Consider the following 16821-nt stretch of genomic DNA (forward strand, 5'->3'; position numbering starts at 1 on the left):
GACACGCACTTAGTGTGTTGTGAATTCTGTAATGAATGTATTGTAATGTTTTTAAAATTGTATAACTGTCTTAATGTTGCTGTACCCCAGGAAGAGTAGCTGCTGCCTTGGCAGGAACTAATGGGGATCCATAATAAACCCCAGGAAGAGTAGCTGCTGCCTTGGCAGGAACTAATGGGGATCCATAATAAACCCCAGGAAGAGTAGCTGCTGCCTTGGCAGGAACTAATGGGGATCCATAATAAACCCAAGGAAGAGTAGCTGCTGCCTTGGCAGGAACTAATGGGGATCCATAATAAACCCCAGGAAGAGTAGCTGCTGCCTTGGCAGGAACTAATGGGGATCCATAATAAACCCCAGGAATAGTAGCTGCTGCCTTGGCAGGAACTAACGGGGATCCATAATAAACCCCAGGAAGAGTAGCTGCTGCCTTGGCAGGAACTAACGGGGATCCATAATAAACCCCAGGAAGAGTAGCTGCTGCCTTGGCAGGAACTAACGGGGATCCATAATAAACCCCAGGAAGAGTAGCTGCTGCCTTGGCAGGAACTAACGGGGATCCATAATAAACCCCAGGAAGAGTAGCTGCTGCCTTGGCAGGAACTAACGGGGATCCATAATAAACCCCAGGAAGAGTAGCTGCTGCCTTGGCAGGAACTAACGGGGATCCATAATAAACCCCAGGAAGAGTAGCTGCTGCCTTGGCAGGAACTAACGGGGATCCATAATAAACCCCAGGAAGAGTAGCTGCTGCCTTGGCAGGAACTAACGGGGATCCATAATAAACCCCAGGAAGAGTAGCTGCTGCCTTGGCAGGAACTAACGGGGATCCATAATAAACCCCAGGAAGAGTAGCTGCTGCCTTGGCAGGAACTAACGGGGATCCATAATAAACCCCAGGAAGAGTAGCTGCTGCCTTGGCAGGAACTAACGGGGATCCATAATAAACCCCAGGAAGAGTAGCTGCTGCCTTGGCAGGAACTAACGGGGATCCATAATAAACCCCAGGAAGAGTAGCTGCTGCCTTGGCAGGAACTAACGGGGATCCATAATAAACCCCAGGAAGAGTAGCTGCTGCCTTGGCAGGAACTAACGGGGATCCATAATAAACCCCAGGAAGAGTAGCTGCTGCCTTGGCAGGAACTAATGGGGATCCATAATAAACCCCAGGAAGAGTAGCTGCTGCCTTGGCAGGAACTAATGGGGATCCATAATAAACCCCAGGAAGAGTAGCTGCTGCCTTGGCAGGAACTAATGGGGATCCATAATAAACCCCAGGAAGAGTAGCTGCTGCCTTGGCAGGAACTAATGGGGATCCATAACAAACCCCAGGAAGAGTAGCTGCTGCCTTGGCAGGAACTAATGGGGATCCATAATAAACCCCAGGAAGAGTAGCTGCTGCCTTGGCAGGAACTAATGGGGATCCATAATAAACCCCAGGAAGAGTAGCTGCTGCCTTGGCAGGAACTAATGGGGATCCATAATAAACCCCAGGAAGAGTAGCTGCTGCCTTGGCAGGAACTAATGGGGATCCATAATAAACCCCAGGAAGAGTAGCTGCTGCCTTGGCAGGAACTAATGGGGATCCATAATAAACCCCAGGAAGAGTAGCTGCTGCCTTGGCAGGAACTAATGGGGATCCATAATAAACCCCAGGAAGAGTAGCTGCTGCCTTGGCAGGAACTAATGGGGATCCATAATAAACCCAAGGAAGAGTAGCTGCTGCCTTGGCAGGAACTAATGGGGATCCATAATAAACCCCAGGAAGAGTAGCTGCTGCCTTGGCAGGAACTAATGGGGATCCATAATAAACCCCAGGAAGAGTAGCTGCTGCCTTGGCAGGAACTAATGGGGATCCACAATAAACCACAGGAAGAGTAGCTGCTGCCTTGGCAGGAACTAATGGGGATCCATAATAAACCCCAGGAAGAGTAGCTGCTGCCTCGGCAGGAACTAATGGGGATCCATAATAAACCCCAGGAAGAGTAGCTGCTGCCTCGGCAGGAACTAATGGGGATCCATAATAAACCCCAGGAAGAGTAGCTGCTGCCTTGACAGGAACTAACGGGGATCCATAATAAACCCCAGGAAGAGTAGCTGCTGCCTTGACAGGAACTAACGGGGATCCATAATAAACCCCAGGAAGAGTAGCTGCTGCAGGTAAATTGTAAATCTGTCTATGGAACTAGGGTGTTTTCCCAGTGAACTAAAACTTGCAAGGGTCATTCCTTTATATAAAAAGGGAATAAATTAGATCATGGAAACCATCGGCCTGTCTCAATCCTGTGTGTTTTATTGAAGGTCATGGAAAGGCTTATGTTCAAGCAGATTGACAGTTATATTTCCTTACATAACCTATTCTATGAGCTCCAATCTGGCTGTAGGAAATCCCAATTCCACTGAGTGCAGTGCAAATCAATTTATAAAAATGTTAACATGCGTTTTTCTGGATTTTTTTGTTGTTATTCTGTCTCTCACTGTTCAAATAAACCTACCATTAAAATTATAGACTGATCATTTCTTTGTCAGTGGGCAAACGTACAAAATAAGTACTGTATGTAAACTTCCGACTTCAACTGTAGCCTCTCTCTCTCTCTCTCTCTCGCTCTCTCGCTTCTCCTTCATTTTTAAAGAAATTAGCTAATTTGTTGAAAACTGTTCAACTATTGTCTTTCTCTCTCTTTGAGTCAACTACTCACCACATTTTATGCACTGCAGTGCTAGCTAGCTGTAGCTTATGCTTTCAGTACTAGATTAATTCTCTGATTGGGTAGACAACATGTCAGTTCATGCTGCAAGAGCTCTGATAGGTTGGAGGACGTCCTCCAGAAGTTGTCATAATTACTGTGTAAGTCTATGGAAGAGGGTGAGAACCATGAGCCTGCTAGGTTTTGTATTGAAGTCAGTGTACCCGGAGGAGGACGGAAACCAGCTGTCCTCCAGCTACATCATGGTGCTACCCTACAGAGTGCTGTTGAGGCTACGGAAGACCTTCTTTGCAAAACAGTGTTAATCAATTATTTGGTGACTGTCTAAATTGTCTCGTACATAAGACAGTTTGGTCCCCAGGTACTTATGTAACTACTTTAACTTAGTAAAGGATAACCATAACTATTCCACTAGAAGGAGAGCTCTGTAGCTCAGTTGGTAGAGCATGGCGCTTGCAATGCCAGGGTTGTGTGGGTTTGATTCCCACGGGGGGCCAGTATGAAAAAATGTATGCACTCACCAGACCTGCTCTGGATAAGAACGACTGCTAAATGACTAAAATGTAAATGTAAGGAGTGAAACTGACGTTGTTCCATTTAGATTTAAAAGTGGAATGGGGAAATGAACTTTTTTATACTCCGCTGCCATTCTGTGGAATAGTTATAACCGCCATTGGTAGTTTCAAGTTCTCAATGAAAAAATGGCTAAATAGTAGAATGTCTCAAAAGTGAGTGGTAAGATTATAGTACGTGGCTGAGAAGGAAATACCCGGGATAGCATTTTGGTGCCTGCTGTTTATTATATGGTGATTGTCTTGTATATTTTAGGGATTAATTGTTTTATATATTAAGGGTATGTGAGACAAGGGAGATGTACAGTTGAAGTTGGAAGTTTACATACACTTAGGTTGGAGTCATAAAAAAGGTGTTTTTCAACCACTCCACAAATTTCAAATTAACAAACTACAGTTTTGGCAAGTCGGTTAGGACATCTACTTTGTGCATGACACAAGTAATTTTTCAAAAAATTGTTTACTGACAGATTATTTCACTTATAATTCACTGTATCACAATTCCAGTGGGTCAGAAGTGTACATACACTAAGTTGACTGTGCCTTTAAACAGCTTGGAAAATTCCAGAAAATGATGTCATGGCATTAGAAGCTTCTGATAGGCTAATTGACATAATTTGAGTCAATTGGAGGTGTACCTGTGGATGTATTTCAAGGCCTACCTTCAAATTCAGTGCTTCTTTGCTTGACATCATGGGAAAATCAAAAGAAATCAGCCAAGACCTCAGAAAGAATTGTGTAGACCTCCACAAGTCTGGTTCATCCTTGGGAGCAATTTCCAAACGCCTGAAGGTACCATGTTCATCTGTACAAACAATAGTACGCAAGTATAAACACCATGGGACCTCGCAGCTGTCATACCGCTCAGGAAGGAGACGCGTTCTGTCTCCTAGAGATTAAACATACTTTGGTGCGAAAAGTGCAAATCAATCCCAGAACAATAGCAAAGGACCTTGTGAAGATGCTGGAGGAAATAGGTACAAAAGTATCTATATCCACAGTAAAACGAGTCCTATATTGACATATCCTGAAGTAAGGAAGAAGCCACTGCTCCAAAACCGCCATAAAAAAGCCAGACTACGGTTTGCAACTGCACATGGGGACAAAGATCATACTTTTTGGAGAAATGTCCTCTGGTCTGATGAAACAAAAATAGAACTGTTTGGCCATAATGACCATCGTTATGTTTGGAGGAAAAAGGGGGTCCTTGCAAGCCGAAGAACACCATCACAACCGTGAAGCACAGGGGTGGCAGCATCATGCTGTGGGGGTGCTTTGCTGCAGGAGGGACTGGTGCACTTCACAAAATAAATGGCATCATGAGGAAGGAAAATTATGTGGATTTATTGAAGCAACATCTCAAGACATCAGTCAGGAAGTTAAAGCTTGGTCGCAAATGGGTCTTCCAAATGGACAATGACCCCAAGCATACTTCCAAAGTTGTTCAAAATGGCTTAAGGACAACAAAGTCAAGGTATTGGAGTGGCCATCACAAAGCCCTGACCTCAATCCTATAGAACATTTGTGGGCAGAACTGAAAAAGCGTGTGCGAGCAAGGAGGCCTACAAACCTGACTCAGTTACACCAGCTCTGTCAGGAGGAATGGGCCAAAATTCACCCAACTTATTGTGGGAAGCTTGTGGAAGGCTACCTGAAATGTTTGACCCAAGTTAAACAATTTAAAGGCAATGCTACAAATACTAATTGAGTGTATGTAAACTTCTGACCCACTGGGAATGTGATGAAAGAATTTATACTAGGATTAAATGTCAGGAATTGTGAAAAACTGAGTTTAAATGTATTTGGCTAAGGTGTATGTAAACTTCTGACTTCAACTGACAGTACCAGTCAAAAGTTTGGACACACCTACTCATTCAAGGGTTTTTCTTTATTTTTACTATTTTCTACATTGTAGATATGTAAACTTCCGACTTCAACTGTAGCTAGCTAACATTAAGTTAGCTGGCTAGCCAGTTCAGATAATGACCATATCATAGCTGACAACGTCTTAACTTTAGCTCATTTGTATTCATTATAATCACGAATTGGACATGCTGAAATCAACACCAACCAGCAAGGGAGAGGATCCACTATCACTTCTAGGCCATCATGAGTTCAGTGAGCTTGACATTTGGTCATTTCAGCAATGTAAGAGCATATTACAGCATGTCCAATTTGTGATCATAAATGCCCATTGAAAGATATTGCTAATGGACAGTGTCCATTACACATAATACAGTGGGGGAAAAAAGTATTTAGTCAGCCACCAATTGTGCAAGTTCTCCCACTTAAAAAGATGAGAGAGGCCTGTAATTTTCATCATAGGTACTCGTCAACTATGACAGACAAATTGATTTGAAAAAATCCAGAAAATCACATTGTATGATTTTTTAAATGAATTTATTTGCAAATTATGGTGGAAAATAAGTATTTGGTCACCTACAAACAAGCAAGATTTCTGGCTCTCACAGACCTGTAACTTCTTCTTTAAGAGGCTCCTCTGTCCTCCACTCGTTACCTGTATTAATGGCACCTGTTTGAACTTATCAGTATAAAAGACACCTGTCCACAACCTCAAACAGTCACACTCCAAACTCCACTATGGCCAAGACCAAAGAGCTGTCAAAGGACACCAGAAACAAAATTGTAGACCTGCACCAGGCTGGGAAGACTGAATCTGCAATAGGTAAGCAGCTTGGTTTGAAGAAATCAACTGTGGGAGCAATTATTAGGAAATGGAAGGCATACAAGCCCACTGATAATCTCCCTTGATCTGGGGCTCCACGCAAGATCTCACCCCGTGGGGTCAAAATGATCACAAGAACGGTGAGCAAAAATCCCAGAACCACACGGGGGGACCTAGTGAATGACTTGCAGAGAGCTGGGACCAAAGTAACAAAGCCTACCATCAGTAACACACTACGCCGCCAGGGACTCAAATTCTGCAGTGCCAGACGTGTCCCCCTGCTTAAGCCAGTACATGTCCAGGCCCGTCTGAAGTTTGCTAGAGTGCATTTGGATGATCCAGAAGAGGATTGGGAGAATGTCATATGGTCAGATGAAACCAAAATATAACTTTTGGTAAAAACTCAACTCGTCGTGTTTGGAGGACAAAGAATGCTGAGTTGCATCCAAAGAACACCATACCTACTGTGAAGCATGGGGGTGGAAACATCATGCTTTGGGGCTGTTTTTCTGCAAAGGGACCAGGACGACTGATCCGTGTAAAGGAAAGAATGAATGGGGCCATATATCGTGAGATTTTGAGTGAAAACCTCCTTCCATCAGCAAGAGCATTGAAGATGAAACGTGGCTGGGTCTTTCAGCATGACAATGATCCCAAACACACCGCCCGGGCAACGAAGGAGTGGCTTCGTAAGAAGCATTTCAAGGTCCTGGAGTGGCTTAGCCAGTCTCCAGATCTCAACCCCATAGAAAATCTTTGGAGGGAGTTGAAAGTCCGTGTTGCCCAGCGACAGCCCCAAAACATCACTGCTCTAGAGGAGATCTGCATGGAGGAATGTGTCACGATCGTCTGAGGAAACGGACCAATACGCAGCGCGTGGAGTGAACATGATGACTTTATTTAAATAAAAGCAACCATGAAAACAACAAACAAATGACGAATGTGAAGTCCTACGGTACACTGACCAAAAGGAACAAAAACCCACAACTCCCACAAGAAAACATACAGATTAAATATGGCTCCCAATCAGAGATAACGAGCCGACAGCTGACACTCGTTACCTCCGATTGGGAGTCATAGACCAAACCTAGAAATGAACCCAACAGAAAGGCAAACCTAGAAATACACACAACAGAACTACCAACATAGAAATACACCCAAATACCCAACAAAACAAAATACACCCTGGCTCAAATATCAAAGTCCATGGAGCCAGAGTGTCACAGAATGGGCCAAAATACCAGCAACAGTGTGTGAAAACCTTGTGAAGACTTACAGAAAACGTTTGACCTGTGCCATTGCCAACAAAGGGTATATAACAAAGTATTGAGAAACTTTTGTTATTGACCAAATACTTATTTTCCACCATAATTTGCAAATAAATTCATTAAAAATCCTACAATGTCATTTTCTGGATTTATTTTTCTCATTTTGTCTTTCATAGTTGACGTGTACCTATGATGAAAATTACAGGCCTCTCTCATCTTTTTAAGTGGGAGAACTTGCCCAATTGGTGGCTGACTAAATACTTTTTTCCCCCACTGTATACTAGGATTAAATGTCAGGAATTGTGAAAAACTGAGTTTAGACCTGTAGACCTTGTATATTGTCTATAATTTTAATGGTAGGTTTATTTGAACAGTGAGAGACAGAATAACAACAACAAAATCCAGAAAAACGCATGTCAAAAATGTTATAAATTGATTTGCATTTTAATGGGAAATCAGACTCATCCTCCACATGGTCATTACATCAGACACATTGACTGAAGTCAATACAGTGTAACAATGGTGATGTCCTAGTTGCTCTGTGTTGTGTTACTCTGTGTTGTGTTACTCTGTGTTGTGTTGTGTTACTGTGTTGTGTTACTCTGTGTTGTGTTGTGTTACTCTGTGTTGTGTTACTCTGTGTTGTGTTGTGTTACTCTGTGTTGTGTTACTCTGTGTTGTGTTACTCAGTGTTGTGTTGTTGTGTTACTGTGTTGTGTTACTCTGTGTTGTGTTGTGTTACTCTGTGTTGTGTTACTCTGTGTTGTGTTACTCAGTGTTGTGTTGTTGTGTTACTGTGTTGTGTTACTCTGTGTTGTGTTACTCTGTGTTGTGTTACTCTGTGTTGTGTGACTGTGTTGTGTTACTCTGTGTTGTGTGACTCTGTGTGGTGTTGTTGCCAACCTGCAGCCTAGTTTAATGGCTAATCTAATCTCCCTCTTGACAGGTGGCTTGGGCACACCTGCGTCATCAGCTGGCAGCTCCACCTGCAAGAGGCTCCAGCAACCCCGGAGGCCAGGGTACCTGAGGACAGAGTTACCCAGGCTACAGGGCACCCTGGCTGGGGAGGAGGGGAGGACAGCCTGGCTGACCTACGGAGCATCTGGATGTCATGGGATGAACAAGCAGAACGGTCACAGTGATGTCATAAAGACGATCAACACACTGAGACTGCCTGTACCAGCTGGCTCATGTATCTCAGTCAGCCAGCAGCTCTCTCCTCTGGAGACATACAGCTCAGAAGCATACAAACCATCCCTAAGTTATCAAAACAACCACTTAATTTCCTCCTCTCCCACTCCTCCTCTCCTCTTCTCCTCTCCTCCTCTCTCACAGGAAGAAGGGTGTTGTGTCACTAAGTGTTCATCATCCAGCCCTCAGAGTGACTTCAGGTTGACCCCAGGGTCAATCCCCCTACAGCCCTGCCTCTTGAGCCCTAACCCCAGACCCAGGTCCCCTAACCCCAGAACTAGGTCCTCTAACCCCAGAACCAGGTCCCCTAACCCCAGAACCAGGTCCCCTAACCCTAACTCCAGGACCTGTCCCTCTGGCTCCACTGGCTCCAGGTCCCCCCAGTCCCCCCAGCCTACCTGCCCCTCCAGGTCCCCCCAGTCCCCCCAGCCTACCTGCCCCTCCAGGTCCCCCCAGTCCCCCCAGCCTACCTGCCCCTCCAGGTCCCCCCAGTCCCCCCAGCCTACCTGCCCCTCCAGGTCCCCTCCTTCAGGGGACACTCCCTTCAGCTCCTCTTTCAGCTTTATCCAACAGTCACTGAGCCTATACTCCCTGGGCTCCAGTCACAGCACAGATACAGACCTTGGCCTAAACCCAGACCCACAACCACTGAACAGCTCCCCTGGCCTAAACCCAGACCCACAACCACTGAACAGCTCCCCTGGCCTAAACCCAGACCCACAACCACTGAACAGCTCCACTAGCCTAGACCCAAATCCACTGGATCAGTCCTCAGCTAGGTCGTTAAGAACTGGATCCGTCCCATCCCACTCAGAACCACTGGAGAGGTCTGGGTCTGTCCCACCCTGCCAATCAAGACCTGTATCAGCCTCCCTTGACCAATTACCATCCAGGACATCTGGCTCCAGCTCCAACCAATCAGGACTAGGAGTTTTGGGTCTCTCTTTGGGGCTTTCTGTTTCAAAACTGTCAACTCCGAGTCGTGTCCAATCAGAGCCAGGCTCTGTCCCTCTCAGCCAATCAGACAGAGGACGGGACCGGCTCTCACCTTGGGTGTGGCAGGACCGGCACTGGGAGGCCCGGGAGGGGGCGGGACCAAGTCTGGGGGCGGAGTTACCCTCCTCTGTGACCTCTGACCTGGTGGAGTTGGAGCCTGACTGTGACTCCTCCTCTCTGGACACAGAAGCCGTCTCCTCCTCCCTGTCAGTAGGGGAGGACTCTGACGCTGCCTCTGCCTCCTCCCTCACCTCAGGGTACGAGAGTGCCACGCCCACTACTGCCACTCCCGGCCCCGCCCATAACTGCACTCCCGGCCCCGCCCATAACTGCACTCCAGACCAGGACCAGGGCTGGGACCAGGTGGTGAAGAAGTACGAGGGCGTCCTGCAAGACTGCCTGCATAACAACCGTACTAATACTAAGGTATGTCTTTCACCATAGAACCGTACTAATACTAAGGTATGTCTTTCACCATAGAACCGTACTAATACTAAGGTATGTCTTTCACCATAGAACCGTACTAATACTAAGGTATGTCTTTCACCATAGAACCGTACTAACACTAAGGTATGTCTTTCACCATAGAACCGTACTAATACTAAGGTATGTCTTGCACCATAGAACCATACTAACCCTAAGGTATGTCTTTCACCATAGAACCGTACTAACCCTAAGGTATGTCTTTCACCATAGAACCGTACTAACCCTAAGGTATGTCTTGCACCATAGAACCGTACTAGATCTCCTCTAGGATCTCCTCTAGAGCAGTGATGTTTTGGGGCTGTCGCTGGGCAACACGGACTTTCAACTCCCTCCAAAGATTTTCTATGGGGTTGAGATCTGGAGACTGGCTAAGCCACTCCAGGACCTTGAAATGCTTCTTACGAAGCCACTCCTTCGTTGCCCGGGCGGTGTGTTTGGGATCATTGTCATGCTGAAAGACCCAGCCACATTTCATCTTCAATGCCTTTGCTGATGGAAGGAGGTTTTCACTCAAAATATCACGATACATGGCCCCGTTCATTCTTTCCTTTACACGGATCAGTCGTCCTGGTCCCTTTGCAGAAAAACAGCCCCAAAGCATGATGTTTCCACCCCCATGCTTTGCGTTTGGTGTTCGCCAAAAGCCATGTGGGAGACTCCCCAAACATGGAAGAAGGTACTTTGGTCAGATTAGACAAAAATTGAGCTTTTTGGCCATCAAGGAAAACGCTATGTTTGGCGCAAACCCAACACCTCTCATCACCCCGAGAACACCATCCCCACAGTGAAGCATGGTGGTGGCAGCATCATGCTGTGGGGATGTTTTTCATTGGCAGGGACTGGGAAACTGGTCAGAATTGAAGGAATGATGGATGGCGCTAAATACAGGGAAATTCTTGAGGGAAACCTGTTTCAGTCTTCCAGAGATTTGAGACTGGGACGGAGGTTCACCTTCCAGCAGGACAATGACCCTAAGCATACTGCTAAAGCAAGACTCGAGTGGTTTAAGGGGAAACATTTAAATGTCTTGGAATGGCCTAGTCAAAGCCCAGACCTCAATCCAATTGAGAATCTGTGGTATGACTTAAAGATTGCTGTACACCAGCGGAACACATCCAACTTGAAGGACCTGGAGCAGTTTTGCCTTGAAGAATGGGCAAAAATCCCAGTGGCTAGATTTGCCAAGCTTATAGAGACATACCCCAAGAGACTTGCAGCTGTGATTGCTGCAAAAGGTGGCTCTACAAAATATTGACTTCCATTTTAATTCCAGGTTGTAAGGCAACAAAATAGGAAAAATGCCAAGGGGGGTGAATACTTTTGCAAGCCACAGTATGGGGTCATTTAGAAGAGCTACATTTTGCTATAATAGTTCAATTCTGTACTCGGTAATGTAAAGCAAACCTGGTATTAGTCTTCACTACTGATCTCTCTGTTCCTGTCTCAGATTCAGTCCATGATGCTGAAGCTACAGAGACTACAGCAGAAGGCTATCCTGGAGGATGAGTATGACTCAGGTGAGAGAAGATTGAAATAAAGACTTTGTGTGACACTAAGACATTTGCTCATGTTGTGTAGTCTCAGGGCCGGCCTTAGGGGGCCTGGCCCGCCCTACCGTACCTCCTTGCCCGTCCAAATAAAATATAAAAATATTGATCATTTTTGGGACCGAGACGCACGCCGACAGAAAGACACATCAATCTCAAATAAAGCATTAGAGCGAGCGAAACAGCTCCCCTCTGTCTCAGTATGTGTAGACCATCTGATTCTGTCTGGACCAAAAGAGTGTGGCATGTCATATGATTTCTGTCCAGAAAGCATCAGGTACATGGGCTGCATGTAGTAAGACAGAAGGGTGCCAGTAGTAGTGGAGAGGCCAGTAGTAGAGGAGAGGCCAGTAGTAGTAGAGGAGAGGCCAGTGGTAGTGGAGAGGCCAGTAGTAGTGGAGGAGAGGCCAGTAGTAGTGGAGAGGCCAGTGGTAGTGGAGAGGCCAGTAGTAGTGGAGAGGCCAGTAGTAGTGGAGGAGAGGCCAGTAGTAGTGGAGAGGCCAGTAGTAGAGGAGAGGCCAGTAGTAGTGGAGAGGCCAGTAGTCGTGGAGGAGAGGCCAGTAGTAGTGGAGAGGCCAGTAGTAGAGGAGAGGCCAGTGGTAGTGGAGAGGCCAGTAGTAGTGGAGGAGAGGCCAGTAGTAGAGGAGAGGCCAGTGGTAGTGGAGAGGCCAGTGGTAGTGGAGAGGCCAGTAGTAGTGGAGAGGCCAGTAGTAGTGGAGAGGCCAGTAGTAGTGGAGAGGCCAGTAGTAGAGGAGAGGCCAGTGGTAGTAGAGGAGAGGCCAGTGGTAGAGGAGAGGCCAGTGGTAGAGGAGAGGCCAGTAGTAGTAGTGGAGAGGCCAGAAGTAGAGGAGAGGCCAGTCGTAGTAGTGGAGAGGCCAGTAGTAGAGGAGAGGCCAGTAGTAGAGGAGAGGCCAGTAGTAGTAGTGGAGAGGTCAGTGGTAGTAGAGGAGAGGCCAGTGGTAGTAGAGGAGAGGCCAGTAGTAGTAGAGGAGAGGCCAGTAGTAGTAGAGAGAGGCCAGTGGTAGTAGTGGAGAGGCCAGTAGTAGAGGAGAGGCCAGTGGTAGTAGTGGAGAGGCCAGTGGTAGTAGAGGAGAGGCCAGTGGTAGAGGAGAGGCCAGTAGTAGTGGAGAGGCCAGTAGTAGTGGAGAGGCCAGTAGTAGTAGTGGAGAGGCCAGTGGTAGAGGAGAGGCCAGTGGTAGTAGTGGAGAGGCCAGTGGTAGTAGAGGAGAGGCCAGTAGTAGTGGAGAGGCCAGTGGTAGTAGTAGAGGAGAGGCCAGTGGTAGTGGAGAGGCCAGTAGTAGTAGAGGAGAGGCCGATAGTAGTAGTGGAGAGGCCAGTGGTAGTAGTGGAGAGGCCAGTAGTAGTGGAGAGGCCAGTAGTAGTGGAGAGGCCAGTGGTAGTAGTGGAGAGGCCAGTGGTAGTAGAGGAGAGGCCAGTAGTAGTAGAGGAGAGGCCAGTGGTAGTGGAGAGGCCAGTAGTAGTGGAGGAGAGGCCAGTAGTAGTGGAGAGGCCAGTGGTAGTGGAGAGGCCAGTAGTAGTGGAGAGGCCAGTAGTAGTGGAGGAGAGGCCAGTAGTAGTGGAGAGGCCAGTAGTAGAGGAGAGGCCAGTAGTAGTGGAGAGGCCAGTAGTCGTGGAGGAGAGGCCAGTAGTAGTGGAGAGGCCAGTAGTAGAGGAGAGGCCAGTGGTAGTGGAGAGGCCAGTAGTAGTGGAGGAGAGGCCAGTAGTAGAGGAGAGGCCAGTGGTAGTGGAGAGGCCAGTGGTAGTGGAGAGGCCAGTAGTAGTGGAGAGGCCAGTAGTAGTGGAGAGGCCAGTAGTAGTGGAGAGGCCAGTAGTAGAGGAGAGGCCAGTGGTAGTAGAGGAGAGGCCAGTGGTAGAGGAGAGGCCAGTGGTAGAGGAGAGGCCAGTAGTAGTAGTGGAGAGGCCAGTAGTAGAGGAGAGGCCAGTCGTAGTAGTGGAGAGGCCAGTAGTAGAGGAGAGGCCAGTAGTAGAGGAGAGGCCAGTAGTAGTAGTGGAGAGGTCAGTGGTAGTAGAGGAGAGGCCAGTGGTAGTAGAGGAGAGGCCAGTAGTAGTAGAGGAGAGGCCAGTAGTAGTAGAGGAGAGGCCAGTGGTAGTAGTGGAGAGGCCAGTGGTAGAGGAGAGGCCAGTGGTAGTAGTGGAGAGGCCAGTGGTAGTAGAGGAGAGGCCAGTGGTAGAGGAGAGGCCAGTAGTAGTGGAGAGGCCAGTAGTAGTGGAGAGGCCAGTAGTAGTAGTGGAGAGGCCAGTGGTAGAGGAGAGGCCAGTGGTAGTAGTGGAGAGGCCAGTGGTAGTAGAGGAGAGGCCAGTAGTAGTGGAGAGGCCAGTGGTAGTAGTAGAGGAGAGGCCAGTGGTAGTGGAGAGGCCAGTAGTAGTAGAGGAGAGGCCGATAGTAGTAGTGGAGAGGCCAGTGGTAGTAGTGGAGAGGCCAGTAGTAGTGGAGAGGCCAGTAGTAGTGGAGAGGCCAGTGGTAGTAGTGGAGAGGCCAGTGGTAGTAGAGGAGAGGCCAGTGGTAGTAGAGGAGAGGCCAGTGGTAGTAGTGGAGAGGCCAGTGGTAGTAGAGGAGAGGCCAGTGGTAGTAGAGGAGAGGCCAGTGGTAGTAGTGGAGAGGCCAGTGGTAGTGGAGAGGCCAGTGGTAGTAGTGGAGAGGCCAGTGGTAGTAGAGGAGAGGCCAGTGGTAGTAGAGGAGAGGCCAGTAGTAGTAGAGGAGAGGCCAGTGGTAGTAGAGGAGAGGCCAGTGGTAGTAGTGGAGAGGCCAGTGGTAGTAGAGGAGAGGCCAGTGGTAGTAGAGAGGCCAGTAGTAGTAGAGGAGAGGCCAGTAGTAGTGGAGAGGCCAGTAGTAGTAGAGGAGAGGCCAGTAGTAGTAGAGGAGAGGCCAGTGGTAGTGGTGGAGAGGCCAGTAGTAGTAGAGGAGAGGCCAGTAGTAGTAGAGGAGAGGCCAGTGGTAGAGGAGAGGCCAGTAGTAGTAGAGGAGAGGCCAGTGGTAGAGGAGAGGCCAGTAGTAGTAGAGGAGAGGCCAGTAGTAGTAGAGGAGAGGCCAGTAGTAGTAGTGGAGAGGCCAGTAGTAGTAGAGGAGAGGCCAGTGGTAGTGGAGAGGCCAGTAGTAGTGGAGAGGCCAGTGGTAGTAGAGGAGAGGCCAGTAGTAGTAGAGGAGAGGCCAGTAGTAGTAGAGGAGAGGCCAGTAGTAGTGGAGAGGCCAGTGGTAGTGGAGAGGCCAGTAGTAGTGGAGAGGCCAGTGGTAGTGGAGGAGAGGCCAGTAGTAGTAGTGGAGAGGCCAGTAGTAGTAATGGAGAGGCCAGTAGTAGTAGAGGAGAGGCCAGTAGTAGTAGTGGAGAGGCCAGTAGTAGAGGAGAGGCCAGTAGTAGTGGAGAGGCCAGTAGTAGTGGAGAGGCCAGTAGTAGTAGTGGAGAGGCCAGTGGTAGAGGAGAGGCCAGTGGTAGTAGTGGAGAGGCCAGTGGTAGTAGAGGAGAAGCCAGTAGTAGTGGAGAGGCCAGTGGTAGTAGTAGAGGAGAGGCCAGTGGTAGTGGAGAGGCCAGTAGTAGTAGAGGAGAGGCCGATAGTAGTAGTGGAGAGGCCAGTGGTAGTAGTGGAGAGGCCAGTAGTAGTGGAGAGGCCAGTAGTAGTGGAGAGGCCAGTGGTAGTAGTGGAGAGGCCAGTGGTAGTAGAGGAGAGGCCAGTGGTAGTAGAGGAGAGGCCAGTGGTAGTAGAGGAGAGGCCAGTGGTAGTAGTGGAGAGGCCAGTAGTAGTGGAGAGGCCAGTGGTAGTAGTGGAGAGGCCAGTGGTAGTAGAGGAGAGGCCAGTGGTAGTAGTGGAGAGGCCAGTGGTAGTGGAGAGGCCAGTGGTAGTAGTGGAGAGGCCAGTGGTAGTAGAGGAGAGGCCAGTAGTAGTAGAGGAGAGGCCAGTGGTAGTAGAGGAGAGGCCAGTGGTAGTAGTGGAGAGGCCAGTGGTAGTAGAGGAGAGGCCAGTGGTAGTAGAGGAGAGGCCAGTGGTAGTAGAGGAGAGGCCAGTGGTAGTAGTGGAGAGGCCAGTGGTAGTAGAGGAGAGGCCAGTGGTAGTAGAGGAGAGGCCAGTGGTAGTAGTGGAGAGGCCAGTGGTAGTAGTAGAGGAGAGGCCAGTGGTAGTAGAGGAGAGGCCAGTAGTAGTAGTAGAGGAGAGGCCAGTGGTAGTGGAGAGGCCAGTAGTAGTAGAGGAGAGGCCAGTAGTAGTAGTGGAGAGGCCAGTGGTAGTAGAGGAGAGGCCAGTAGTAGTGGAGAGGCCAGTAGTAGTGGAGAGGCCAGTAGTAGTAGAGGAGAGGCCAGTAGTAGTGGAGAGGCCAGTAGTAGTGGAGAGGCCAGTAGTAGTGGAGAGGCCAGTGGTAGAGGAGAAGCCAGTGGTAGTAGAGGAGAGGCCAGTAGTGGAGAGGCCAGTAGTGGAGAGGCCAGTAGTAGAGGAGAGGCCAGTAGTAGAGGAGAGGCCAGTAGTAGAGGAGAGGCCAGTAGTAGAGGAGAAGCCAGTAGTAGAGGAGAGGCCAGTAGTAGAGGAGAGGCCAGTAGTAGAGGAGAGGCCAGTAGTAGAGGAGAGGCCAGTAGTAGTGGAGAGGCCAGTGGTAGTGGAGAGGCCAGTGGTAGTGGAGAGGCCAGTGGTAGTAGTGGAGAGGCCAGTAGTAGTAGTGGAGAGGCCAGTAGTAGTAGTGGAGAGGCCAGTAGTAGTAGTGGAGAGGCCAGTAGTGGTAGTGGAGAGGCCAGTAGTGGTAGTGGAGAGTCCAGTAGTAGTGGAGAGGCCAGTAGTAGTAGAGGAGAGGCCAGTAGTAGTGGAGAGGCCAGTGGTAGTAGAGGAGAGGCCAGTAGTAGTAGAGGAGAGGCCAGTGGTAGTAGTGGAGAGGCCAGTAGTAGTAGTGGAGAGGCCAGTAGTAGTAGAGGAGAGGCCAGTAGTAGTAGAGGAGAGGCCAGTGGTAGTAGAGGAGAGGCCAGTGGTAGTGGAGAGGCCAGTAGTAGTGGAGAGGCCAGTAGTAGTGGAGGAGAGGCCAGTAGTAGTAGAGGAGAGGCCAGTGGTAGTGGAGAGGCCAGTGGTAGTGGAGAGGCCAGTAGTAGTGGAGGAGAGGCCAGTAGTAGTAGAGGAGAGGCCAGTAGTAGTAGTGGAGAGGCCAGTAGTAGTGGAGAGGCCAGTAGTAGTGGAGAGGCCAGTGGTAGTAGTGGAGAGGCCAGTAGTAGTAGTGGAGAGGCCAGTAGTGGTAGTGGAGAGTCCAGTAGTAGTGGAGAGGCCAGTAGTAGTAGAGGAGAGGCCAGTAGTAGTGGAGAGGCCAGTGGTAGTAGAGGAGAGGCCAGTAGTAGTAGAGGAGAGGCCAGTGGTAGTGGAGAGGCCAGTGGTAGTGGAGAG

The 16821-nt window shown here is 48.8% G+C and overlaps 1 protein-coding gene across 1 annotated transcript in view; it reads left to right on the forward strand.

Moving 5' to 3' along the window:
- The window catches only part of disc1 (DISC1 scaffold protein), a 115903-nt gene that overhangs the window by 16105 nt on the left and 82977 nt on the right, over positions 1-16821 (forward strand). The window contains exons 3-4 of the mRNA XM_045213535.1: positions 8181-9847; positions 11355-11424. Of these exons, the coding sequence (XP_045069470.1) occupies positions 8181-9847; positions 11355-11424 (1737 nt within the window). The remainder of the gene's footprint in view (positions 1-8180; positions 9848-11354; positions 11425-16821) is intronic.

This window comes from Coregonus clupeaformis, unplaced genomic scaffold (assembly GCF_020615455.1).
Source record: "Coregonus clupeaformis isolate EN_2021a unplaced genomic scaffold, ASM2061545v1 scaf0122, whole genome shotgun sequence".
In the NCBI taxonomy this organism is placed as follows: Eukaryota; Metazoa; Chordata; class Actinopteri; order Salmoniformes; family Salmonidae; genus Coregonus; species Coregonus clupeaformis.